The 27,594-nt window shown below is 45.3% G+C and overlaps 1 protein-coding gene and 1 pseudogene across 1 annotated transcript; one reads left to right on the top strand and one right to left on the bottom strand.

The window, feature by feature from the left end:
* Positions 1–197: 197 nt before the first annotated feature.
* LOC134320267 (SAYSvFN domain-containing protein 1-like) lies at positions 198–3,331 on the top strand. The gene is made up of 2 exons (XM_063001605.1): positions 198–233; positions 1,332–3,331. Exons 1-2 carry the CDS (start codon positions 198–200, stop codon positions 1,665–1,667), a joined length of 372 nt encoding a protein of 123 aa, XP_062857675.1. The 3' UTR covers positions 1,668–3,331.
* Positions 2,760–27,594, bottom strand: LOC134320248 (dynein axonemal heavy chain 8-like; annotated as a pseudogene).

The following is a 27,594-nucleotide window of genomic DNA, read 5'->3' as shown; positions in this document are numbered from 1 at the left end:
TACCTGTGCAGGTTAGATAAAGATGTAATTAAACGGAGCGATATATAACCCTTATTTCCTCCACAATAATAACAGAACTGGCGCTTCTGTCATGCAGTACTTGTATTTTTGAACAGACGTTTTGGCGCAAAGCGGCGTTAACCAATAGAGATTCGCGGTTTAAGCCACGTGTCCTGTTCGCGCCAACGTTACTGCGCATGTGGAGTGAGTCAAATCATTGCGATTCGACTCATGTAAGCTTGTAATGAGCATTTCATTGTTAAACATTCCAGTTTCCTCATTTCCACCTTCTAGTCGTCGTCAGTAAGTGTACAGAATCTGCATGTACTGATGATCTGTATTCATGTATTTAGAAGAACAGGATCTTTGAGAAAGCTGTTTTCTGTCGGATGTTAGAGTCGATCATTTGACTCGGCTCACTGAGTCGGTTCTTTATATAAACTTTTGATCCGACTCGCGATAAAGTGAAATACGGAAACTTGCAGTAAAAAGCATTATTGTGTTAATAAACTGAATAATTAGGTTATTACAAGTTATATCATCTGTTTAGATGCAGTTTAGTAATCTGATCATGATGTTAGGATTTTCGGAACATAACATAAACTCAATATGGGAAGTTTTACCATGTTTCCTTGGTAGGGTCCCTCCCTGCTGTTGAGAGTGTTGTTGAGTGCTGTTGTTGAGAGTGCTGTTGAGAGTGTTGTTGAGAGTGCTGTTGAGAGTGATGTTGAGAGTGCTGTTGAGTGTTGTTGAGAGTGCTGTTGAGAGTGTTGTTGAGAGTGCTGTTGAGTGTTGTTGAGAGTGCTGTTGAGAGTGTTGTTGAGAGTGCTGTTGAGTGTTGTTGAGAGTGCTGTTGAGAGTGTTGTTGAGAGTGCTGTTGAGTGCTGTTGTTGAGAGTGCTGTTGAGAGTGTTGTTGAGAGTGCTGTTGAGAGTGATGTTGAGAGTGCTGTTGAGTGTTGTTGAGAGTGCTGTTGAGAGTGTTGTTGAGAGTGCTGTTGAGAGTGATGTTGAGAGTGTTGTTGAGAGTGCTGTTGAGTGTTGTTGAGAGTGCTGTTGAGAGTGTTGTTGAGAGTGATGTTGAGAGTGTTGTTGAGAGTGCTGTTGAGAGTGTTGTTGAGAGTGTTGTTGAGAGTGCTGTTGAGTGTGTTGTTGAGAGTGCTGTTGAGAGTGTTGTTGAGAGTGATGTTGAGAGTGTTGTTGAGAGTGTTGTTGAGAGTGCTGTTGAGAGTGTTGTGAGTGTTGTTGAGAGTGCTGTTGAGAGTGCTGTTGAGAGTGTTGTTGAGAGTGCTGTAGAGTGCTGTAGTTGATTGTATTTTGCTCTGCCCTGTAGCAGGACAGCTCGGACTGGTTGCTGGACAGCGCGGTGGGCCGCTGGCTGGGCGTGGACCGTTTGGCCGTCACTAACCTGACCCTGCTGAAGGTGCTGCTGTGGCTGGTTCTGCTGGGTCTCTTCTGTGAGCTGGACTTCGGGCTTCCCTTCTTCCTCATCTCTCTGTTCTACTGGCTGTACGAGGGTCTGCGCAGCCCCACGCTCAGGAGACCCGGAGAGATGAGCGCCTACTCCGTCTTCAACCCCGACTGCCAGCCCATCCTGGGGACGCTCACCGCCGAACAGCTGGAGGGCGAGATGGGCTACAGACTCCTAAACACCGGGGCACGGACGTAACGCACGAGACCCTGACGGAACCGCTGGAATTCGGAACATCCAGGTCCGAGTGCAACGGTCAGACTTCAGCTGGAGCCTCGGGGGCTGAACGAGGACGTCGGTACATTTATATAAATTACTGATGAAAAAAGAAGAATGTTTTTTATTTTATATATTTATCTACACATGAAACTATGAAATTCTTTCTTTGTATATCCCAGCTAGTTTGAAAGCTGGGGTCAGAGCGCAGGGTCAGTCATTGTATGGCACCGGAGCAGACGGGGTTAAGGGCCTTGCTCAAGGGCAATTTTCTGACTGATAGCCCAAAGCTCTACCCACTAGGCTACCACTGTCCAATAAGAACCTTTTTTTAAAACAAGAATTTATGGCGTGTCTGAGGGAATTTGTGCCTGTTCAGTCAAAAGAGCATGTGACGTCGGGCACTGATGCTGGATGAGAAGGTTTTTGATCACCATGACCCTGACCAGGCGGTAAAAACAATTTAAAACTGTAGTCGTGCCAAACAAGGGCCATAAAGTATGTAGATGTAGAAAGTGTGTAAGCATGCAAATTCTTTAGCATAATTACTAAAACACATGAGCTTAATTAGGAAGGACGTCCACATACTTTTGGACAGGATTTTGTAAATGGCAAGTTTATGTTTTTTACAGGTTCTAAATTCCTATTTCACGTTCAGTTTGAACAGTTTGTAGGATAAACCAGAACATCATCATCATCAGTACCCAGCCTTACTAATGCTCTGTTGTACTACAGAATGAGCACAAATTCCCACAGACACACTTTAAAGCCTTGTGAGAAGCTTCTCAGAGGAGCGGCTGCTGTTCTAGCTGAGAGATCACACAGAGGATCAGTCTGGTTTTTTTTTTAAATGGGACGTCCGACAAGCTAATGGTCGGGCGTCCGAATACTTTTGACCATACCAGCTGAATACAGATCAGCTACTTACAGTTCAGAAAGTCATTTAAGTGAATTTAATAAAGTAAAAGTCGTGGGTCTCAGACTATAAATTGATAATAATATAATTAATCTTGTTTATAAATGCAGAAAAACTGCAGTTGTGGTGACAGAACTTGTACCAAAGATCAAACACAGTTTAGTGAAGATAAACTCATATTTTTTTTATTTTTAATGCTGAACAAGAACCTGAACCTTTTAATAACAATTAAAATATTTTTCCATGAACTGAATTGAATAAAGAACAAAGAAACGGAACGCGTGTGTGGGTCAGTGTGTGTGTGTGTTGGTGCGATTATTTGATATCACACAGCAGGGCGACACCGCGCAGGATCCAGTGGTCGGGGGGCTGCACCGTACGCAGCACGATTCCGGTGATGTAGGTGAGGTCGGTGCGCCGGGGTTTCTTGTAGACGGGGCAGACGTACAGTCTGGGGTCTTTCGGGGCGGTGGAGTTGATGGCGAATATGTGCACCACGGGGAGAGGGGTGAACAGCACTTTGGGCGTGGCCTCGACGAGACAGCAGTTCTTGCGGTCCCAGCCGGCTCCGTCCAGATAGAGGCCGTACACGTACACGCCCTCCTACACCACAAACATAAATACATGAATAAATATAAGCATGGACAGTGTTGAAATTAGGAGCAGGCTGTGCTGTGGACTCACGTTCAGCCCTGCGTGACCCTGTGGAATAAAGAATTTACCACCTAAATCAGAATCTGCTTTATATAAAGTATGTTTACACACACGAGGAATTCGTTTCCAGCTGTTGTTATCTCTCTACAATATACAGACAAGATTATACAGGTAATGTACTAGACAGAATTTTGTATATATACAGAAAATAGAGAAATAGCACAGATAAATAGTAAATAATTAAAATGAAAATACAGCAATGTACAGTATGTACATCATTTGGTGTTGAGTGTTCTGCCCTCTGTGTGGCGCTCTTACCGTGGGTGCGGTGGTGATCTCCTCCTTGGTTTGCTTTAACACCTCGTTGTGTAGAGTGACGGTGTCCAGCGCCCAGCCTCGGTGTGCCCTCGTCACCTCCTGCATCATCGCTGTGAGGAAACCTGCAGCGGTCACACACAATAATAAATACTAACCATGGTACGGACGGTTTATTTACATGCAGTTGTTTAGAATACGGACTTTTGTGTAAAACAGGAATGCTCGTCATTTGGACACGTGATAAGATAAAAACTTACAGCCAAATAATAAAGCGGCTTCATTACATTTTATTCCTGAATTACTCTAAAAGATGCACTAAATCTTATTAAAGAGCTACGATGTGATTCCAGGATTAGGAAATGTACGACTGCTACCTATAATGCAAACCCGCTCTCACCTTTCTGTGTTTTTCCCACAATGCCATGGTTCTAATTGGGTTTTGTGAAACAATGCTTCACTTTTCACTGTCCTACTGGTGGTGCTTTGAAAAGGTAAGTGACAAATCAGATTAAAGTTTGAGTGTAGCGGTAAAAACCGAGCGTCAAAGAATAAATGGAGTAAATGTTACTTGAGGTAGCACCGAGGCAAGGTAAACGGCACGGCCTCACAAGGAACAGTGGCACAGCCGGCACTAATAAGTGTTTAATCCAGCCTTACTCATGCAGTACTGGTTTGACGTGAGCTGGTGTCTCATACTGGCTGGCTTTTCATTCATTCTAATTCCTAATACAATCTAAAAAAACTCCAAATTTAGTGATTAAATGTGCATCTTCTACATTTTTAATAAACAGAACAAAGTGATTACAGTCTGGTTACCCTGGGGATTGAAGAATCCGGTCATCCAGAATGTTTTGGGCCTCCCATCGAACAGCCAGCTATGGAACTGAGCGTTTCTCTCCAGGAGCTCGGTGAACCAGAACCCCAGGGTGGACGACTCCCAGGAGAGCTTCTTCCACAGGTTTGGGACTCGAGCGTCGAACATGTTGTCCAGCGCGTCCCTGAGGCTCTGCAAGCCAATACAAACGCTCGTTACTGGCCAGGCAGCCTCAGAATGACCGAGCTACAGTGGTGGTGAAAATGTGCAACAGTGGGTAAGACCCAGTCATCAGTTCCTACCTCACTCATGATGATGGTGCCCTCAATGGCCAACTTGAGATCGATCAAGCTAGTCCGGACCACGCTGATGACCCTCTGCATGCGGTCGATCTCCTGCCTCAGGAAGATGTTCATGGAGGTCAGGGCTCCCATTTTCACCAGCCTGGCTTTCACCTGGTCAGTGATGTTACACAGATTATTAATCGGGGACATTTAAGCGTGGCTGTAATTTAATAAGCACCACTTATAAATTCATTTCTTTATAAAGTAAACGGCACTGTTAAACACTCTTATACCTCATGAGGTACGTAGTTGGGAGGGAGTTTATCCAGCATGTCCTGGGCGAGGCGGTAGACGATCGACTCTCGCGTCTCTCCTGAACCTCCGGCGCTCTCTTTAGGCTGGATGTTTGTGATGGTGTCCAGGACTTCGGCTGAGGTGTTACCCTGATACCTGTCAGAAGTTCATTTCTAGCATTTAACAAAGACAATTATCCTCACAACTTACCAGTAACTAGTAAACAGAGGATTGCTGGTTTGGGCTCCTAAACGAGGCCCTTAGACCTTAATGGCTTGAACTGTGTTCGGTCACAGTTGTAAGCGTAGACGTACACCGATCAGCCATAACATTAAAACCACCTCCTTGTTTCTACCCTCACTGTCCATGTTATCAGCTCCACTTACCATATAGAAGCACTTTGTAGTTCTACAATTACTGACTGTAGTCCTTTTATGCTGTTCTTCAATGGTCAGGACCACCACAGAGCAGGTATTATTTAGGTGGTGGATGATTCTCAGCACTGCAGTGACACTGACATGGTGGTGGTGTGTTAGTGTGTGTTGTGCTGGTATGAGTGGATCAGACACAGCAGCGCTGCTGGAGTTTTTAAACACCGTGTCCACTCACTGTCCACTCTATCAGACACTCCTACCTAGTCGGTCCACCTTGTAGATGTAAAGTCAGAGACGATCGCTCATCTATTGCTGCTGTTTGAGTCGCTCATCTTCTAGACCTTCATCAGCGGTCACAGGACGCCGCCCACGGGGCGCTCTTGGCTGAATATTTTTGGTTGGTGGACTATTCTTAGTCCAGCAGTGACAGTGAGGTGTTTAAAAACTCCAGCAGCGCTGCTGTGTCTGATCCACTCATACCAGCACAACAAACACAGTCCTGAGAATGATCCACCACCTAAATAATACCTGCGCTGTGGTGGTCCTGTGGGGGTCCTGACCATTGAAGAACAGGGTGAAAGGGGTTAACAAAGCATGCAGAGAAACAGATGGACTACTATATGGTAAGTGGAGCTGATAACATGGACAGTGAGTGTAGAAACAAGGAGGTGGTTTTAATGTTATGCCTGATCGGTGTAAATGTGAGAGTAAAACCCACGTCGTTATTTTATTATTAAGACATTTAACTTCATTGTGAGGTTATTAAGTTTAGTAGGGTTATGCTGGAACAAAAAAGGGCCTTCCCTAAACTGTTGCTGCAAAGATGAAGCACATAATTCCTTAAAGTTTTCTTGGGGTTTCTGGGTGGAGAGTGAGGTGTTGTGTTCAGGTGAGAGTGTGAGTGTGTGTGAGCAGCTCTGATGGACTCTTACGTGATATCAGCGTTGGGATGCAGACCGAACACTTGAGGGGTGTCGACGTAGGGCAGAGTGTGAATATACTCCAGGTATTCCTCCACCGTCTTACACACGGGAACATTGTAGTCGGTGTAGAAGCAGAACGAGGGCTCGAACAGCCGGTCGCCGAACCACACCTGGTAATCAGAGCGGCGGTTACGATTAAAAACGTCTCTCGTACATCATACGCTAACGTTATTATATTTATTATTAGGTTGGGGGGGTCGTGTGTTACTCGTGCAAAACAGTTCAGAAGTCGTTTGTCGTAGTCGTCCGTCACTCTGCCTCCGTACTGCACCTCTCCCAGCATGTAGCGCACGGTGTCCCACGACACGCCCTGCAGATAAACAAGCCAAACTGGTCAGCACGAGCAAAGGACACACACTGAACCTAGTGACCCGCCCTGCTCCCCACTGTAAACCTGATCAGCTCCCTCAGTACAGAGCATTCTAATCAGACATGGAGCTCATAATCAGATTATTTAGACGCTCTACGCCTGAATTTACAAATAAACGTCACTCCTGCACCTTTATACAAATTAAACATCAATGTGAATTTATTTACATGTCAAAGGAACTCCGTTAGTTGCTCTGGATTGATTCATCCGCCACGTTTGTAGTTTTTTGTGAGCAAAGTTGTGCCGCACTGAATGCTGGGATTGCCTTCAGCGCTAAGGAGACGCTCAGTCAGATCATCACTCAGAATTAAGGCGCCTCAGTAGGAGCATTTTAAGGGAGCTAAGAATTTAGACACGCCCTCTTCTCGGGAGTGTAGAATGATGGGAAACGCGTCTATGTACAGAGAGAGCTCGGTTTCACACAGACCCAAAGACTTTTTATCAAAGTAAGACATTATTCCGAACCTTTTTGGGACTGCACTCATCCAAATGGTTCTGGATGAACTGCACACTGGAGCTGAAGTCTGCCGAGTTGAACTCGTACGGAATATTCCAGCCCAGGGGTCCGAACTTGCGACGTTCCTGCGTAAAAAAAAGGTGAAGACTGTGTAATTCTGGGAAACCACGTATCCTGTAAGCGCCAGGTCGTTCCTACCTGCACCACCGTGTGCAAGAACGCGACGCTGTACAGCAGCGGCTTCCACATGGGCAGGTTGCTGACGTCCAGCTGAGTCTGAGAGATCCCGACGAACGTTCGCTTCAGTCCGGCTTTCACTCCCTGAGGAGGATCGTTGGAGAACTTGATGGAGGACTAAAACGACAAGAAGATTCTTTGATGATGATGATCGGAGACCTCGACCCCCTGGTTTCCCCCAAGTTTCCCCCCTGTTGATGATGTTACATTACCTGCAGCAGCGTGATGGAGAAGCGGTCGTGTGGCTCCGTGGTGATCCACACCCTGAAGCTCTCATGAACGTTCTCCACTGTGCTCACGGTGTCCAGCAGCTCGTCCATGAACTCCAGACCCAGGTGGCAGTTCTGCAGCAGGACCCAGCCTCCCTGTGGACCACAGACGGTCAGACACACAATTACTGGTGATGAGCTTTAAACTGAATGTATGACAAGAAGGTTTGTAAGGTCTTCTAAATAAGACTTGATGTTTGCTCCATACAGAAATGCTTTAGTCATGGCTATGCCAGGTCAGGGTCACGGCAGGTCCGGTTTCACAGACCGCATACTGGGTGCAAGGACTTCCTTCTATCCCTCCTCCCTCAGACACAGCCAATCATGTATGTGCAGACACCCTGTCAGCCTATAGCATCACTGAGACTGGAACCCCAGTACCCTATACCAGTTCTCAGACTTATCTTTAGTGTGATTAAATCTTATTTACACAGGATTTAATTTCTGAATATAATAAACGTCTCTGTAGGTAGTGTTGGTACCTGTGCGATGGACATCTGCACCAGCCTCCTCGCATGCACTTCCTGTCCCTGTCCCATAGATATAGCTCTGCATTCTAAACAAGCAACCCAACATACAGTAAAAAACAGTCCTCCACTTTTTGCTCCACTGTAATTAGTTACGGCTTTATTACCGAGTCCGAGTTTCTTGGAGAGAGCTTCTATCTGGTTGGTTGGATCCGAGCCCATGGAGAGGAAGCAGATCAGAGGGGTACGAGGGTCGCTCTCCCCCCACGTTGCCTCCAGATTGAGAATAACAGACTGGGCGAACCTCGCGCCCAATGCGTGCCCTACGTAGCTCCTGGCCTGAGACAGCGTGCGATCTGGACTCCAGGATCTGTCACATGACATTTGTTTAAATTCACTTCATTCACAATGGTGGTGCTTTAAAAGTCCTGGTCTGCTGATACTGTAATGATCCACACATGGTTAATCACAAGCGGTGATTAATTTTCATCCTCTTTTTAACTGAGAAAGCAATTTAATGAATGGTTCTGTTAATAAACACTGAAACTATCACAAAAGTAGATTTAGGGCACCCGGGTGGCACAGCGATATATTCCGCTAGCACACCAGTGCTGGGACTCTAGCGGGCACAAATGTGAGACAAAATTGGCAATCGAAGTCTGTTGTGTGGGAAAAGACGGGACTAAAAAGTAGGCGAGGTCTTCGATGCTGTGTAAGGACCCTGATAAGTAGCCCGAGGCGCGTGATATCCGGCCTCATGTGCCAATCCACTGAGGCGTGGGCAAATAAGAAGGGGTTAAGGGACTGTGCACGCGTCAGAGGGGGCATGGGACAGGCGAATATACCCTCCTCGGACGCAGTCGGGATCCCCAGCGGTGGAAGACTAATTTGCTATGCTAAATCGGGAGAAAAATGGGAGAAAATAAAAAAAGTAGATTTAGATTTAAGATCTACAGCATCTTTAAGGTCACCCCATCTGAAGTCATAAAAATAAATACATTATTAATATCAGGAGTAAGGAGAGCTGAACTTTTCTCTGGTTTGGAGTAATGGCATTAACCATCATGAGCAAATCAGAGCTCATGTATCTGAATGAGCCCATTTACTTAAAACACAGAATCAGACCTGATCCAGACCCAGACCCATCTTCCAAGTAAAATGAGGTGCATTCTGCTAAATTTTACAATGATTGCACGGCTGATGATGCTTTTTGATGATGTCTTGAGTTGATGTAACTCTTGATGTAAAACTTTTGGCATCAAATTAATTTGCAGCAGCCAGAGGGAGAAGAATCGTACCCTTAGACGACTGATATTGTACCTGATAAGCAGTAATTTGTGGAAGATCTCCAGTGAATCATTATAACCATCGGGAATCACTGCGTCCTCTGGTGCGTCCATATCGAACCACGCCTTCCAGCCCTTTTCATTCCGGGACACCTTTGTGTATGAACAGGAACGTGTGCATAAACATCAATATAATAATACTATTTATTAACTGTATGCCAATAAAACTCAACACAAATGTGTAATCATCATTATTCATAGGCTACAGTGTGTCAGAGTAAAAAGCAAGCTTTGGGTATCAACTGGAAGGCTGTGAGTTTAAATCCCTTTAGTAGGGCCCTTAAATCTCTTGGTACAATGACTGACCCTGAGCTCTGACCACAGCTTTCAAACAAGTGTTCATATTTGTTTAAATCATTTTTCTATCTGCACATTTTTTGGTGAATTTGCCATTAGAAGTTATTATATTATAAAGCACATTTTACAGGATGTTACTGACCTGGCTCATGATGTTGGTGAACTGGGGCAGTTTGCTCAGCTCAACCAGGTTCAGCCATGTCATGTCCAGAATCCAGCGGAAGGGTTTACGAGGACAAGCTTTGAGATCCAGGGCGGCACCACCTTTAAACAGAGAGAGTGAAACAAAATTCAGATAAACAATCACTGTGAAATGTTCTCAGTTCTGCTCTGATAAACTGAACCTGGCTCCAAACATCAGAGGGATCCACAACCATTAATCCTTATATTTCACTGTAAGCTGTCGTGTCAAAGTGGGGACATGAAGAAATACTACTTTTTCAGTGTTGTAGGGAGTTTTAATGAACGTTTTAAATTATATCTCCCGAACTCGTTATTAAATCAATGTGCAGGATATTTTGCTTAATTAAAAATGCATTTTAAGGCCGCTCAGGTGGCGCAGCGGTAAAAACACGCGCTAGGACACCAGAGCTGGGATCTCACATACATCGTATCGAGTCTCGGCTCTGCCTGCCGGCTGGGCTGAGCAGCCACATGGACAACGATTGGCCTGTTGTTCATATAGGGGTGGGATATTAACCCGGATAGGGACTCTCTCATAACTGATGCAACTACGACCTCTGCTGACTGATTGATGGCACCTGCACAGAGACTGGGAGAGAGTGCGCTGATCAGGGTGTGTCTCTCCGTACACAGTGCTGATCCGCACTGCACTCGTCAAAGTGTAGGTGATGAGATGCATACGGCTGCTGCCCACGTGTCGGAGGGGGCGTGGGTTGGCTTCGTTCTCGCACTTAAAGTTGGGAGAAAAAGGGAGACAATGCATATACAGTATATATATTATATATATATATATATAAATATAAATAAATAAATATATAAATGCATTTTAAAGATTCCTGGGGACAGAAATGGCACCGATTCGGCGGAATGGTCCTACAATACCGTCACAGTATCGTCAGGTTTAAACATTACAGCAATGAAAACATGTTACTTCCAAAAGAGTTCAGCTCTAGGTCTACTACTGCATACAATCTTCTATAAGAACTCATCAATGCTCCTTTTATATCCTGTCAGGACAGCATCGCCTGCTTTGTGTTGTTTTTACCGTGTTTACAGTGTTAATTTGCCCTGTGCGAGTTAAAAATGAGTTTAGGGCATTAAATTAGAAAGTTAAAGAGACAGAGGGATAAATATTCCCTCGTGTGCTGTAGCTTTCTGTCTCAGGTGGCACCTTTAATAAGAATCTGGAACTCGCTGTGCTTGATGTTGCCCTTCTGCAGATCGATCTTGAGAGCCAGCAGCAGAGTGAAGATGAACTTGTGATTCTCGTACAGGCCTCGGACCGTGTATCTGAACACCTCGTACGTCAGACAGTCGATGATGTTAGCGATGCGCTTCTGGGTCAGGGGGGTTTTTTCTGACCTGGAAAAGATTCACTCATAATTAAAATACGCACTCATAATAAAGTGGTTACAGATGGAGGTGCGGGGTTAACGGCACCTCGACATGGAGAGGTCGAAGATCCTGAGGAACTGGGCGAGCGAGGTCTGGTACATGACGTTGACCATGCTCATCTCTGTGATGAGGAAGTAGAGGATGCTGCCGCGGGACGCCGCGGGACGGTACTCCTCCTGAGCGGCGAGGATCTTCGTCTCCGTCTCGGTGGCCACGTTGAGCTTCTCGCTCACCTCCGCTGCTGTTTCCTTAGTGACTCTCAAGATCCCGATCATGGACTCGTCGTCGACCAGAGAGCCTGAACAGACAGAGACGGGGGTGGACTAAACAACAAGTCTATTTTCATTTACAAGACCTCTAAAAGTTTCTTTATTACTTACTCAAATAACTTACGGTGACCTTGTGCTACATGGACCAGTAAGTTTACTCAAGTTCAACCGGTAATTGTGATATTTGTAAGAATCACAGTTGTGTCCAGTCAGCACATTATTAACCCTTTAATGGTCTGCTCAACCATTTGTCTGAGTTTACTTTGAGTCTAAATACTTGGGTAAAAATAAGCTGTATTTCTTGTTTGGGCCAGATCTACTCCTTGGTTGACGTGTTAGTTTACTCCCAAAAAACTAAGAAAAGAAAGTAAATTAAATAAATAACTTTTTAACTTTTCATTGCTGAGACCATGCTGGTTTCCCATGCCAGCAGAGAGCTGGACACATCAATCATCTGCGCCTCCGTGCCCCCTCTGTCAGCCAGCATAGCAACACAGAAGGACATGACTCTTTATTTATTTATGAGGATTTTAACATCATGTTTGACGCACTTCATTCATCAGTTCACAGGTTTAATATCAAACACAGTCATGAACAATTTTGTATCTCCAGTTCACCTCACTTGCACGTCTTTGTACTGTGGGAGGAAACCGGAGCTCCCGGTGGAAACCTACGCAGGCATGGGGAGAACATGCAAACTCCACACAGAAAGGACCCAGACCGCTCTACCTGGGGATCAAACCCAGGACCTTCTTGCTGTGAGGCGACAGTGCTACCCACTAAGCCCGACATGGTAAATTCATTCCGCCACGTTACAGTAGCGGTTGTTAGACCTGATCTGTTACAGATGAATACATGAATATACTCATGACTTCATGACTAAATACTAAATTATTATTTTGGTATGGTCTTATATACGCACCTTTTGTGGTGCTGAGCTTGTAAAGCAAATTATCCTCCAGCTCTTTCATCTTCCTCTTGTTGGCCGTGACGTCCTGCATCAGATTCAGCCTCTCAGCCTCCAGTTCCTGTGTAACATCAGTCAGTGATGGACCGGCTCATTATTTATCACTGAAAGGAATGTAAGGGATGACGTGAAACGTGTGCAGACGTACGTATTTCTCGGTCAGGATGACTCTGCCCAGCAGCTGGTTCTCCAGGCCCTTCATGGTCACGGTGAAGTCGATGATGGAGGTTTTGGCACAGACCTCGGGCGTGTAGGACGGGTTGGGCAGCTTGGTGGCGATGTAGAGTTGGAAGCCGTCCATCACGTCGATCTCTTTGTCTCCGACTTTAACCTGTCGTACGCAGTGTTTCGGTTAACACTGAACAGGATATGCAGGCACGTCCTGATGTAAAAGCTCTGGTACCCACCTACATCTGCCCTGTGATTAATCCATTCATTGTTTATTTATTTACATGCATGGGCAGTGGTAGTTCAGTGATTAAGGTACTGGACTAGTAATCATACGGTTGTCTGTTTAAGCCCCATCATCACCAGGCTGCCACTGTTGGGCCCCTAAGCAAGGCCCTTAATCCTTAAATGCTCAAACTGTATTCAGTCATAATTGTAAGGGCCTTTGGATGAAATGTGATAGAAATGATTGACATGTAGGGCGGTTGTAGCCAAGTGGTTAAGGTACTGGACTAGTAAGCAGAAGGTCGCTGGTTCAAACCCTACCACTGCCACTGTTTGGCCCTTAAGCAAGGCCCTAAACCCTCAATTGCTCAGACTGTAAGTCGCTTTTGCTAAATTCCGGAAATGTAAATGTAACGCTCACCTTGTAGGAGGATCCAGACTTGATGAAGTTCTTCTCCAGCACGTTATCCAGCGCTGGGTCCAGCTCCTCGGGTACATCCTCGATGAGCAGAGGGCGACCCAGGGACAGGCTGTCCTCCAGATGGGTGCGGAAGTACTTGTGATTCAGAGACGTGACCTTGGAACGATACGGAGCGTTCGTTAGCATCATGTCGTGTACCTAGTGCTGACGTTAGCTAGCCTGAGCCACGGATCTGACCTGGAGCTCGTTGGCTTTCTCCTTCTTCTTGATCCAAGCCTTGCCCTGAGTCTGGGGGTCGATGAGGAGGGGGAAGCGGGTAGCTTTGGTGACAATGATGCCGTTCTGCACCGACAGGTCATCACCCGGAAGGCCCTGCAGATTCCACTCGCTGATCTGAACGAGGGGGGAGAAGATACCACCTGTGAGGGTCTTCCATCAACATTCCATCAACAGCCTTCACTGATCCCACTCTCATCAGGCATCAGTACTGACTACTGATTAATCAGGGCTTCTCTTTACACTCAGAACATTTACTGTTTTGTTTTGGATTCATCCAATCATAAGCTTGCTGGTTCAAGCCCCACCTTTGCCAGATTGCTGCTGTTGGGCCCTTTAGCAAGGCCCTTAACCCTTAATTGCTGAGACTGTACTGTCACTCTACTCTAAGTCGCTTTAGATAAAGCACCAGTACCAGCACTGTAACCAGAACTGAGTATCTAGGACTAAATCCCACATCATGTAGGTGGTATTAAGACCAGGATGTTAAATAAAATCCTACTGTGGGCTGGTCCACCAGCATGGAGATCAGGTTCAGGTTTTCAGTGAAGGGAATGTTCTTCTTCGTGAGCTCGGCCTCCCAGATCTCCTTCAGCAGCATGTTACGGAACTGTTGGTTGAACGGACCACAGTAGGACAGGAAGCCGGTCAGCTGCAGGACGTCTCCAACCAGCCTGAGAGCAGAGCAGAGACAGACACGTGAACCTCGGTTCGACCCCAGGAGCCGTGGAGAGACTGAGAGAAACCTGCCTGCTGATCTGTGAGGTGAACTCTCTGCTCTGCTCGGTCCAGCGCACTTTCTCCCCGCTCAGCCCGTCGATCAGAGCGGAGGCCGTCTGCATTTTATTTCTGCACGATTCGGCGTCGTTCAGCAGATCCTGAAAACAGTTAACGTTATTCCAGTGTCTCGTAAGCATTAGATGCACGTTTACACACACAGTGATTTGTGAAATAAAAAGGCCACGAAATGCTCTGATTGGGCCCCGGGTATTAGGGAATGTGGACTTGGATCAACAGCTAATGTTAGTACTGTGGTACCTTGTAACTGTACGTCCCCTAAACTCAAAATCTGAAACTCGACGGCCTTCTTTGAGAAATTTGTACCCTTAAACTCAACGTTTCCCTCAAACTCAACGTGTGCTTTGATCAGCGCTTGGCTTGAGCGGTGTGGTAAGATGTCATGTGAACATGAGCTGAATCTGCATTAGTGTGGAATAAGCGTCAGATCCAGGGTTACAGCTCCACATGATTCTCCTTCCTGTTTCACTTTGTGTTACAGCTCCAGCTTCTGAGAAATGGTGAGAATCAGAATCAGCTTCTCCCAGAGTCTAAAACTCTTAACTTAATGTATTAAAAGAACAACATAAAAACACTAAACCTCTCTTCATTATTACTGCTCATAAGTTCTCTCCACTCATTAAAAAGCATAACAAAACAATAAAGTAAAGCTAAAGTGCAGCTTTTATTGCATTTTTAACAGTTAGTAATTGTATTTCAGTGTGTTTATATTATATTTGTGTTATTTTCAGTGTTTAAGAGTCAAAAACAACCTCATTATTTTACATGAGACTAAAATATCTGCAGCTCACCGGGACCATGGACGCATTAACAGGTTCCCCAAACATCCTTATGGGGGAAAATACCTCGAAACTCAACGTCTTTAAAACTCAACGCCACGCCCAGAACCGACTGACGTTGAGTGTCTGAAGTGGAGTCTGACTGGTGACTGGAAATTTAAGGTGGTAACTGCAGTCTGATTGGCTACAGTGAATTTTAGTGCAGGTAGATGGACTGATTAGGTAGGAAGCGCTCACACACACACACACACACACACACATACACACACTGAGTGCTTGATCTGTTGAGATGAAAATCCCAGTATCTACAGTTAAAACTGATGTATGATGCACCAGTCACCAGTAGAAGAGGACGTACCTGCTTCTCCTTCATGGCTGCTTCGAATTTGGCCAGCACCATGTCCAGCTCTGCCTGCTTTTCATCCAGCTGGGCCTGAGCGTTCCAGTTCCTTATTAGCTGCCGTTAGCCTGTTCTCCTGAACGCTGAGATTAGCCTGGGTAGGAAGAAGGCAGGATATGCCAGTGTTACTAATAAAGTTAGAGAAGAGTCTTGTGTGTGTGTGTGTGTGTTGGGATGCTGGTAACGAATGTGCTTTTGCCGCTGATGAACCAGAAGTGAACATCACACGTTACATTTAGGTGCAGGGGTATCGTATATTATGCTCGCCCATCACAGCTGAGATCTGGGACTGGCACCCTGCTCTGCAATGGACTGGCACCGAGTTCAGGGTATTCCTGTCTCGAGGTTAATGAAAATTAAATTTGCGATCGTAGCCCAAAATCAAACCCCCTGCACCACTCCAGCTCACAATTTAGGAGTCTAATGACTGGCAGTGATTTTAGTCTTGCTGCCTCAGCATGTCCATATTTATAATCACACAACACACAAAAGTGAGACCTGTAAGAAAAGCCTTTAATCTTTGAGTTTTTAATCGTATAGATTGTATATATCCATGATTAATAAACCACCGTATGTATTTTGAAGTGATTTCTGTGGGTCCGGCTCTCGTGTTTTACCTTCAGTGGCAGCACCTCCTTGTTGATGCTGAAGAAGGTGGCCATAGCCTGTGTCCAGGACAGCAGACCCGCCACGTTTCCGCACACTTTACTGGCGTTCTCCAGCGTGTAATCCTCCATCTGGAAGTACGGCTCCAGCAGCTCCATCGTCTCTTCGGTTATCGTGTCCTTAGGAAACTGCTGCAGTGACGTCAGGAAGCCGCCGCCGCTCATCAGCTTAGGGGTGAAGAGAGGAGACTCGTATCATTAGTCTCATTAGAACCATCAGATCTCGTGAGGTCCTGCACGGTGTTTCAGGGATTTTACCTTCATGGCTTCGCTCCAGGAGGGCTTAAGGCAGTGCCTCTCTGGATCCATGACGACGGGGTCCAGCTTCTTGCGGAAGAGAAGCAGACAGCAGTCCATAATTCTCATGATTAAATGTGGTGGCTTGGACAGTTTCCTCACTGTTGCGATATCGGCCGGTTTGATGGTCTGTTAAAGACACGAGGTCAAAAACGATTTACAAATCTAGGATATAGTGGTTTCAGATCCTACAGTCGTTCCAGTGAACAGGACAGGACAAGGGTAGAAAGGACAGGCCACACAAACAGAACCACACACACTCGGCAGGGAACCGAACAAGTCAACTCATAAAACAGAATCAAAGACCCAGAACGACTCTACCCTGTATCAACTGAGTTAATGACAAAAGTTAGAGAGCGCTAGCAGGAGATCTAGCAAATAATTCAGAGGGCAAAGCCAGTCAGTCAGAGGTACGCTGTTAGACGGTGCTTCTCAGGTAGTGAGGAACCTTTAATGAGGCGCAGAAAATGCTTTGAAGTTTAGTTCAGAGAGAACTACGCTTTCTGTCGGCCTGTGTGGGCGTGGCAGGTTGGGTCTCACTTAGCATTGTGCTTCAGAAATCGTTTTATAAGCACCTATAAGCGTTTCCTGCTTATTTCTATTTTAGGTTTCTTCTGTCATTAAAATTTAAAGAGAGGTAACTCTTGGATCTCACTTCTTCAGGTTTGTATATATAGTACAAAAGTATTTGGACACTTCTTTTAATTATCGAATTCATGTGCCGAGCCATACAAACGCTGTCATCTTTCGACTGAACGGGCACAAATTCCCACAGGCATTCTGTATTTCAAAGTCATTTAAAGAGGCTTTATTAGAAAAGCCGCTGTCGTTCTAGCTGAATAGATCAGACGCCACTGTGTGTTTTTAAAATGGGAGGTCTGACAAGCCCATGGTCAGGTGTCCAAATACTTTTGAGCTGCTACATCAGTTTTTGGAACTCACGTTTAAAGCCGCCTCAGCTTTCATGAGTGCAGGTTCAGCCGCCTGCAGCTTCAGCTCTGCCACACCTTTTTCCTTCTCGATTTCCTCCACGATCTTCAGCGCTTTATCCTTCACCACCTGCACCTCGTTTTTGACCACAGAGGCGGCCTCGGCGCTCACAGTCACCTCCTTGAGGACCTGCACGACCAAGTCCATGAGCTCACGATCGATCTAGCAAAGTGAAAACGCTCTGCTCAGTTCTGATCGAATGATGTACCTTGTCGGCTCGGGCCGAGGCCAACGCCAGCTCCTGCTCCTTCACCACCAGGTCTCTGGACAGCTGCGCGACGGATTCGCTGGCTTCCATTAGCTTGGCTAGACCTGGGAAACGAGCAGGGCTTGATCACTCAAACACACTCGTACACACACAAAACACATTACAAATGTACTGGCCTTGTCCCTACCGACATTCATGCGCTCAACAAGAGTGTTGATGTGGGTGTGCTTCTCTGTATAGAGGGTTTTGTATCCATTGATGAAGGACAGGTAGGATTTCGGGGTGACGTGGGCCCTTCGTCTGAATCTGAATAAAAAGAAAGAGGAACAGAAAGGTTGATTCCAGACTTTGGACCACAAAACCTGATCTGTAGCAAAAGAAAGGGACAGATTTCATGAATTCAGCTCGATTATACATGAATACCTTTTGGTATAAGTGGAATTGGTATGACCAAAGGTATCTGGACACCTGACAATGAGCTGTTTAGCTAGAACAATAGCCGATTCTCTAATAAAGCGCTTCAAATGACTCTGATATTACAGTATGCCTGTGGGAATTTGTGCCCGTTAAGTTAAAAGATAACAGCATAGGTTAAACCCTTGATATAAGGTACAAGGGACAGTGGGAGCCTAGTGGATAGAGCTTTGGGCTACCAGTCAATGACTGTCAATGCAAATCCAGGCTCTGTCGTGCAGCCACTGTTGGGCCCTTGAACAAGGCCCTTAACCCATTAAATAAATTCCCTTTAAATGAATGTTAGACGTCATCACTGTGAGATTCGATTGATGAGGCAGCAAAATATGCCCCGAGGACCTGGGTTTGATCCTCGTCTTGACCCTCTTTACTAGTTTGGGTGACTTAGTGTCTATAAAACTGAGGTTCTCTAACATGGCTGTATCTCTAAGTACAGTACGGTACCTCTCAAAGTAGCTCTCGCAGGTGGAGGAGACTCTGTCGTGATAGACGGCCATAGTCTGGACCACCGCAGTCTTCACCTCAGGCGAACAGACCATGTGGAAGTCCGAGAGGAAATACTGGGACACGGCCATCAGGGCTTCACTCGGCCACGGGGTGAACCAGTCCATGGTGCATCCGGATATCAGTCCGGGGAACTTCAGAGAGCGGGAGCGGAACTTCTCCCCCACCTGATCAAAATATTCCACATTATGAAGCGTGTTAATTCACTTCAGTCTTAAAATTACAACGATTTCTGTAACTGCTCTTTTACTGTGAGTGAATCTGACTCACATTCTGAGAGAATAAAATGAAGAGCATCAAACAGAGGGGTGAGACTCACCGGGGAAAAACACAGCACCACATGGAGGTTCTTTTTGGCCCGGGAGATGAAGTATTCATACAGATTATCAAAGGTGGGCGGCACTCGGGGCGTCTCCTTTTTCATTACGGGGATGAGATTCTGTGTTATCTCGTCCAGTTCATCACGAGCAAAAAGGTTCGAGACCTAGAGGAGAAACATGAGAAAGTGAATATCAAGTGCAGTGTGTTTTTACTTCCGCAGAAATGATCCGTATTACTAGGGCTCGACTAAATTCACTGGGAAATGTGCTTCATTTTACGGACGTCTTTACAGTCTTTCATTAATTTATGTCATTAATTAAAAATGTCATTAATTTAAATATTAAAGCTCTTGTCCGTGTTCCACATCTTGGTCATTTTGACTAACTCATTGCAAACTGAATTGCCGTAGGACTGCTAGTGTAAGAGACTTTTCTGTGATGTTGTTTGCTGATAATGAGCGCATTTTGTCCCTTTGTGGATTCCATAATCGAAAGTGTGTTTCTCTACACACGTGATCATCAAACTCTAAAGACGCTCGGTTACACTAGGGCGCCTCACAGTGCGGATTAACCAGTAATCTTGATGCATTTGTACTGCACGTGAATAAAAAATGGTAAATCGCTAAACCGTACATTTTAAATTTCACAGCAAATTACATATTACACGGGGAACGGCTCATTTCACGGTCCATGGCGCCATTCTCACGTCCGTGAATCGGTAGGGACTTAGTTATTAGTGATTAGTGAAGCTGCTTCACCTCTCCAGATGACAAAACATTGTTAAGGTACTCTAGGAAGGCCTCGTCTTTTATCTCGTTGTCCGTGAAGATGAACGTGACGCCTTTTCCTTCAGCGCCGGCCGTTCTGAACAGCACTTTCAGGTCATCCATCAGGTTGCTGATGTTATAGGTTCTGAGTGATACAGGATAAAGATGTAAAAAGTGCAGAATCACTGATATTCTGCAAATCACTCAACCCAGGGAACTACGCCGTCTCACCTAGTGAGTGTAATCTGGAATATCCTGTAACCGGCGATGTACGACGCGAGCCGTGAAAGGCTTTGCTTGCCCGACCCTCCCACTCCCACCAGCAGAGCGCTTCCTCCATCGGTCCTGATGATGCGGGAGATCTGCGGCCGAGAGAAACTAGCAGTTTTTATAAACTCTGGGTTTAAAGGCTGAGCTGTGGTCAGAACTTTACACTGACCTTGATGAGGTGGGTCATGGCATCAGTAAAGAAGACCAGGTCCAGATGTGAGCCCCGAACAGCCTCGTTATACTGGCTCTGATAGAACCGCAGTCTCTCCGACAGGAACTGGAAGTCCGGCACCTGGGAAATATAGCAGAAGTGTGATGTGTGTAAGATTTATACTAGCCCTCGTCCCTTCCCACATGTGCCTGGCTGATCTGTGACACCGGCCAGGTGCTTTACTGTGTATGGAGCATCATGCAATGTCCTGGAGGAACCTCGAGCAGACAGCAGGAGCTGCTGGTGTATTTAATCAGCTCTCATTACAGCCCAGCTGAGACCAGGTCAGGACCATGTTTTAAAATAAACGTACCAGTTCATAGATTTTGGGAGCGTCGAGACAGGCGTCATCAGCCTCCTCTCCTGTAGGCTCTGGAGCCTCTCTCAGGAAGTCCACAAAGTAAGGGTCGGGGTGGAGGTGTGGCACCAAAGCAGGATCCACGTGTTCCTGAATGACCTGGGCTATAGACTTCTCGAACCAGTGCTTATCCTCCTCACACACAAACCTGGAATACACACAGCTAGTCATTAGATAGATAGACAGACAGACAGACAGACAGACAGATAGATAGACAGATTGACCCTAGATAGATAGACAGATAGACAGACAGACAGAGAGATAGATAGACAGACAAATAGAAAGATAGATAGATAGATAGATAGATAGATAGATAGATAGATAGATAGATAGATAGATAGATAGACAGACAGACAGACAGATAGATAGACAGAGAGATAGACAGACAGACAGAGAGATAGATAGACAGACAAATAGAAAGATAGATAGATAGATAGATAGATAGATAGATAGATAGATAGATAGATAGATAGATAGATAGATAGATAGATAGATAGATAAATAGATAGATAGACAGACAGACAGAGAGAGATAGATAGACGGACGGACAGATAGACATAGATAGATAGATAGATAGATAGATAGATAGATAGATAGATAGATAGATAGATAGATAGATAGATAGATAGATAGATAGATAGAATAGATAGATAGACAGACAGACAGAGAGAGATAGATAGACGGACGGACAGATAGACAAATAGATAGATAGATAGACAGAGAGATAGACAGACAGACAGAGAGAGATAGATAGACGGACGGATAGATAGATAGATAGATAGATAGATAGATAGATAGATAGATAGATAGATAGACAGACAGACAGAGAGAGATAGATAGACGGACGGACAGATAGACAAATAGATAGATAGATAGATAGATAGATAGACAGAGAGATAGATAGACAGACAGACAGAGATAGATAGACAGACAGACAGACAGATAGATAGACAGATAGATAGACCCTAGATAGATAGATAGATAGATAGATAGACAGACAGAGAGAGATAGATAGACGGACGGACAGATAGACAAATAGATAGATAGATAGACAGAGAGATAGACAGACAGAGAGAGATAGATAGACGGACGGACGGACAGATAGATAGACAGACAGGTAGACAGACAGACAGAGAGAGATAGATAGACGGACGGACAGATAGACAAATAGATAGATAGATAGATAGAGAGAGATAGATAGACAGACAGAAAGACAGACAGCCAGACAGACACCTTACCGGTCTGCGATGACTCGAGTGCATTCACACTTGAACAAGGACAGGAGGGTGGCGACTGTCTCACACTCTTCTGCTCTGATCTTCAGCATGCCCTGCCAAATCCTGGACAGATCTCTTAGGTTGAAGAAGTAGTGAAACTTTGATGGAGTGGGCAACATCTTCCCCTGTAACACAGTGCAGGAGAGGTTTGGACTCTTTCACCTCACAGGGAGTGATCATTTTACTAACGATGCATTTTACCTTGGTCCATTGCCAGAGAATCCGGGAAGCGGGTACGAGACGCTGTACAGTGTCAGAGATCTCTGGTGTAAATCCTCGACACTGATGGAAATATCCACAGCCAATAATTCCTAATAGAAAAGTACTGGTCAGTTCTCTGTGAAACAGCTTCAAAGGTTTGGCATGAAAAAGAAAGACAGAACCCACTAATAATGAATAATTAAGGTCCTGCCTAATTCAGACCGTGAAAATCACAGCACGGATCGTGAAATGTGCAGTATAAGGCATCCTAGCAATCTTACAGTAATTACATTAACCTACGAGACTTCACTACCTGACCGTGTTTGATGTGTGTTTTACGTATTAAGTGCATTTTGTCCCTTTGTGGATCCATAATGAATGTAAAAGTGTGTTTCTCTACACACGTGATCGTCTCTGTGCTGCACCTCAAAAAGAACAAACCAGTAAAGTTTTCTGCTCTAAATAGTTTGTCTGTGTTCAGTTGATTTCTTTCTTTATAGACTCAGTAAACATTAAAGACGCTCGGTTACATCAGCAATCAGTGTAAAGCAGCTAAAAACACCAAAACATCCCCACATTTTGCCCCAGTGTTCCTCCCAATCTAGTCGTATCCAGTTACCCCATCATATTTCACTCCTGACCGAGCGCAGTACCGACGTGATTATTACCGAAGATCATGTCGATGGAGGAGTTGGCCGGAAGCGTGCAGTTAAACACTGTGAACTGTCTCTTCAGTCTCTGAGGAATATCGTTCCTGCCACCGCCGGGATGGATCATGGCGGCCATCATCTGAACGTCTGTTATGGTGGTGAAATCACCGGGTTTATCCAGACTGTACATGCCCGACATCTCCATCGTCTGACGCACTATTTCATTTGTGATCTACAGAAAAAAAACATGAAATATTACAGATTATTTATAGACTGTGTGGCCTCCACTTCTTATCACCATTACTGGACAAACAACAATTAAACTGGACTTTAACTCCAACCACCTCCTTGTTTCTACACTCTGTCCATTTTATCAGCTCCACTTACCATATAGAAGCACTTTGCAGTTCTACAATTACTGACTGTAGTCCATCTGTTTGTCTACATGCTTTGTCAGGACCCCCACAGAGCAGGTATTATTTAGGTGGTGGATGATTCTCATGGTGACACTGACATGGTGGTGGTGTGCAGGTATGAGTGGATCAGACACAGCGGCGCTGCTGGAGTTTTAAAACACCTCACTGTCACTGCTGGACTGAGAATCGTCCACCAACCAAAAATATCCAGCCAAGAGCGCCCCGTGGGCGGCGTCCTGTGACCGCTGATGAAGGTCTAGAAGATGAGCGACTCAAACAGCAGCAATAGATGAGCGATCGTCTCTGACTTTACATCTACAAGGTGGACCGACTAGGTAGGAGTGTCTGATAGAGTGGACAGTGAGTGGACACGGTGTTTAAAAACTCCAGCAGTGCTGCTGTGTCTGATCCACTCATACCAGCACAACACACACTAACACACCACCACCATGTCAGTGTCACTGCAGTGCTGAGAATGATCCACCACCTAAATAATAGCTGCTCTGTGGGGGTCCTGACCATTGTAAAACAGGGTGAAAGCAGGTTAAAAACAAAGTGCTTCTATGTGGTCAGTGGAGCTGATAAAATGGACAGTGAGGTGGTTTTAATGTTATGGCTGATCGGTGTATATTTGTATCGATGTTTAATTTTCCGACCTGATCTCCCCATTCATTGACGACAGGCATGTTGATGTCATCAATAAAAACGGTCAGTCTCCGTCTGCCGGGGGGTCCGTATGTGCTGCCCAGCCGCTTCTCTATGTAACTCTCTACTGCCCGCTGTAATCAGAACGGCGTTAATCAGAATCAGTCATCGGTAATGGTGAGTTTTACTGCATCTCCTTCCTTTCCTTCACCTGGAACATGATCGGCTCCGTGGCGGAGGAGAAGTTCATGGATTTGAACAGATCCATCTCAGGGTTGTATTTCTTCGTGTAGGCCTTAATCATGACCGTCTTGGCAGTCCCCTGTTCACCGGTGAGGAGAACAGCCTAAGCACAACACACACACACACAAAATTTCTAATCAAGGGTCAGAGACACACAGTCCACGTGTGTTCCAGCAGTTAGATATGTGACGACCTTGCGCTGTTTTGCGATGGCCTCAATCAGGAAGCTCGTTCTGGTGTTGTCCACGTTGGGAACGAGAATGGACGTGTAGTCTGGTGCCGAGTCTGTGGGGTAGACGTACTGCACGACGTATTTACTCCAGTGATCCCAGTCACCTGAAATAAAAAAAATCCACTTTATAGGCTGCAAATAATCAGCAATAATGAGTAGGGATGTAACGATACACTACCCACGATGCGATTCACGATACGAATTTTTCCAGATTGTTTTAAACAAAATTAAATTGAAGACAAATTTTCCTTTTATTATTCTCTTTAAAAAAAAATAAAAAATACTGCATTTGTGCTTATCTTTTATTTATCTAAATAATGAAAGTCCTTTTATTTCTGAGGTAGGTGCAAACTATGCAAAACAATGCTGCACGTTTCCCTTTTTGTGTAAAAAAGCTGAAATGAAATTTTAAAACAAACCCCACATTAAATAAATACATAAATGATACAAATAAAGAAAGTATCCTCACATAAATACATTCTGAACCTGGCAACCCTGTAGTGACTTCAACCAGGCGAGGTGAATAGCACCAGCGCCCTCTGCTGCTTAAAGTCAATATCGATTCATTATACTGTACATGTAAACCGATTTGAATCGTTACACATGTGAATGGATTTTTAACTGTCTGGTGGTGCATCGTTACATCCCTAATAGTGAGGGCTCATTTTTTATTAGGCTGGACGCAGTCGTTTGTTCCCTGATCTGCTTCCGGAAGCAGAGACACGATTCCAATCACCAAAATACCCCACAGTCCCAAAAACACCAGGAATACCTGTTGCCTCCAGCTTTATTAAGTCGATGTGGTAAACTTGCCGTTCTGATTGACCATGTACTCGAACATGGTCTGGCCAGGCTCTGTCGGTGGCAGGTCAAGCTTGCTTTCATGAGAGCGAACGAACAGCTCCATCTTGTCCCGGTCATCCAGTTCCAGCAGAGCTCCCAGACTCCACATCATGCAGAACACGAAGAGGCGCTCCAGGTGCTCGCTGCTCAACGTGCCTCCAGCATCTTTAGGAGGAATCAGACCCTCCAGCAGGTTTACCGACTGGACACACACGTCAGGTGGTGAGCACCAGTACGGGTATCAGCGCAGTAAAGTAACGTAATAGTAACCGAGTAATTATTCAAGTGTAATGATCATTAATAAAGATTTAAAACTGATCTGGATGCTGATAATGAAGTACTGAAGTACTGACCACACTCTTTCATACTGCATGACTGTAGTTTACCTGCATAACGTAGTTGCACTCCAAGAGCTGCATTTTTGGCTTGAGGTTTTGTTTCATGAATATATAAGCATCTTCAAATATCTTATCATACAGGCTCATCAGGCTGTCAGCTTCCTGAGCACTGCGCTTGTTGGTCCAGCCCTGACACACACACACACACACACACACACACACTTTGATATACTGCAGCTTGAATTGTTATTAACCAGACTTATAACTGGTCACAAAAAGCTTCATTATTATTATTCCTTATTTTACTAAGCAGATGATGAGAGTGAGACCTGTTAAGGAATCCTGTTACGGAAGAATAAATATTGTACATTTATATTTTTATTTAGTTTGACTGCACTGTAACCACCAAGGGAAAACGACACATCATGTTTTATTTTATTTGAGACTTTATTTCTACAGCAGCATGGTTGCATCTTTCCCTTTTTCTCCAAATCTAATCACATCCAATTCCCCAGTTATATCTCAGAATCAGAATCAGATTTATCGGATAAACACAAGGAATTTGGTTCTGGCTGATGGTATCTCTGTAGTATAAATATCTCATATAAATATCTGCTCTACTGCTGTAAATCTCGACCCTGACTGAGGAGCACAGTACCTAACACATGCCCCCTCCGACACATGTGTAGCAGCCACTTCTTTTCACCTGCATTAGGTGGGCAGGGATCAGTATGGCGTACTGAGAGTCACGCACTGCTCTCCGCTATTCACCATCTGTGTCATGCGGTGTCTCGACCAGCCAGCAGAGGCCGCTATTGCAGCAGTACATTTACATTTTCAGTATTTCACAGACACTTTTATCCAAAGCGACTTACAGTACTGTGACAGTATACAATCTAAGCAAATGAGGGTTAAGGGCCCTGGCAACCTGGCAGTGGTGGGGCTTGAACCAGCAACCTTCTGATTACTGGTCCAGTACCTAAACGCTAGGCTACAGCTGCCTGTAATGAGGAATCCCTTCAGCCCATTAGAACTTAAGATCATAAGATCCACTTTCCCACAGAATCCTTATTTTCTTCCTACTTCTTAATACTTGCCAGTGGGTGGATTAGCAGATCTAAATTCCCTCTAGGTTTGAGTCTGTCTGTCAATGTGGTATTTCTTCTTTGCATCTAGCTTTTTTCCTGGGTGGATCTGAATCCCCCTTGACCCTGATCAGGACTAAGCAGTAAGTGAGAGTTAGCAGTTATAAATGAGAACCTGCAGAATGGGTCTCCAGCTGAGAGCGGAGGAGCTCATGAACACCATGCCCACTCTGGAGACGGTAGCGGGAGAAGCATTGTCCATGTTGTGCACCTCAAACACCAGCTTACAGCTCGGGGACATAGGGATCCGGTCACCGTTCGCCAGGGTCAGAGTTTTGTTGTCGTCCAGCACCGAGTTCAGGTTCTCGATCCAGATGGCGTCTACTGGCCCATCCAGCACAATCCAGATGTTTTCTCCTGAATAAAGAATAAATACATGATGTGCAGTGTGCAGTGCTCATTCTGAGGGAGTGAAAACATTTACAAAGCCTAAAGATAATAATTGAATAATATTAATGTCATGTTTAATACATGAGCTGCAGTTATGTGTTTGTACTGGTTTATGCTGCTACTTCAAATACAGCAAAGAATCCTGGGGGTTTTAAAGCCTGAAGTTGTTAATTTTTCTCACTTCAGACCAGAACAATGGTTCACTCTGCCCTTCAAATGGCTGATAACTTTGGAAGAGTTTTTAAAACCCAGCTCATGCTCACCCTTTTTAGTTCTGAGAGTTTTCCTCCACAGGGTGGAGAAGATCCCGTCGGTCCAGTCGTTGGTAGCGGCGTCCAGACGGCCGAACATCTGGGGCGCGGTGATGGCTTTGGGGTTCATCCTCATCTCTCTGTGAGCAGCGCCGCACTCTGTCATGGCGCGCATGAGGATGTTAATGGCGGTCGTCTTTCCGGCTCCGCTCGGGCCGAGGGTCATCAGGCCGTGACGCACCCGCGACGCCTC

This window comes from Trichomycterus rosablanca, chromosome 9 (assembly GCF_030014385.1).
Source record: "Trichomycterus rosablanca isolate fTriRos1 chromosome 9, fTriRos1.hap1, whole genome shotgun sequence".
Taxonomy (NCBI): Eukaryota; Metazoa; Chordata; class Actinopteri; order Siluriformes; family Trichomycteridae; genus Trichomycterus; species Trichomycterus rosablanca.
This window is presented reverse-complemented; position numbering and strand designations above follow the sequence as displayed.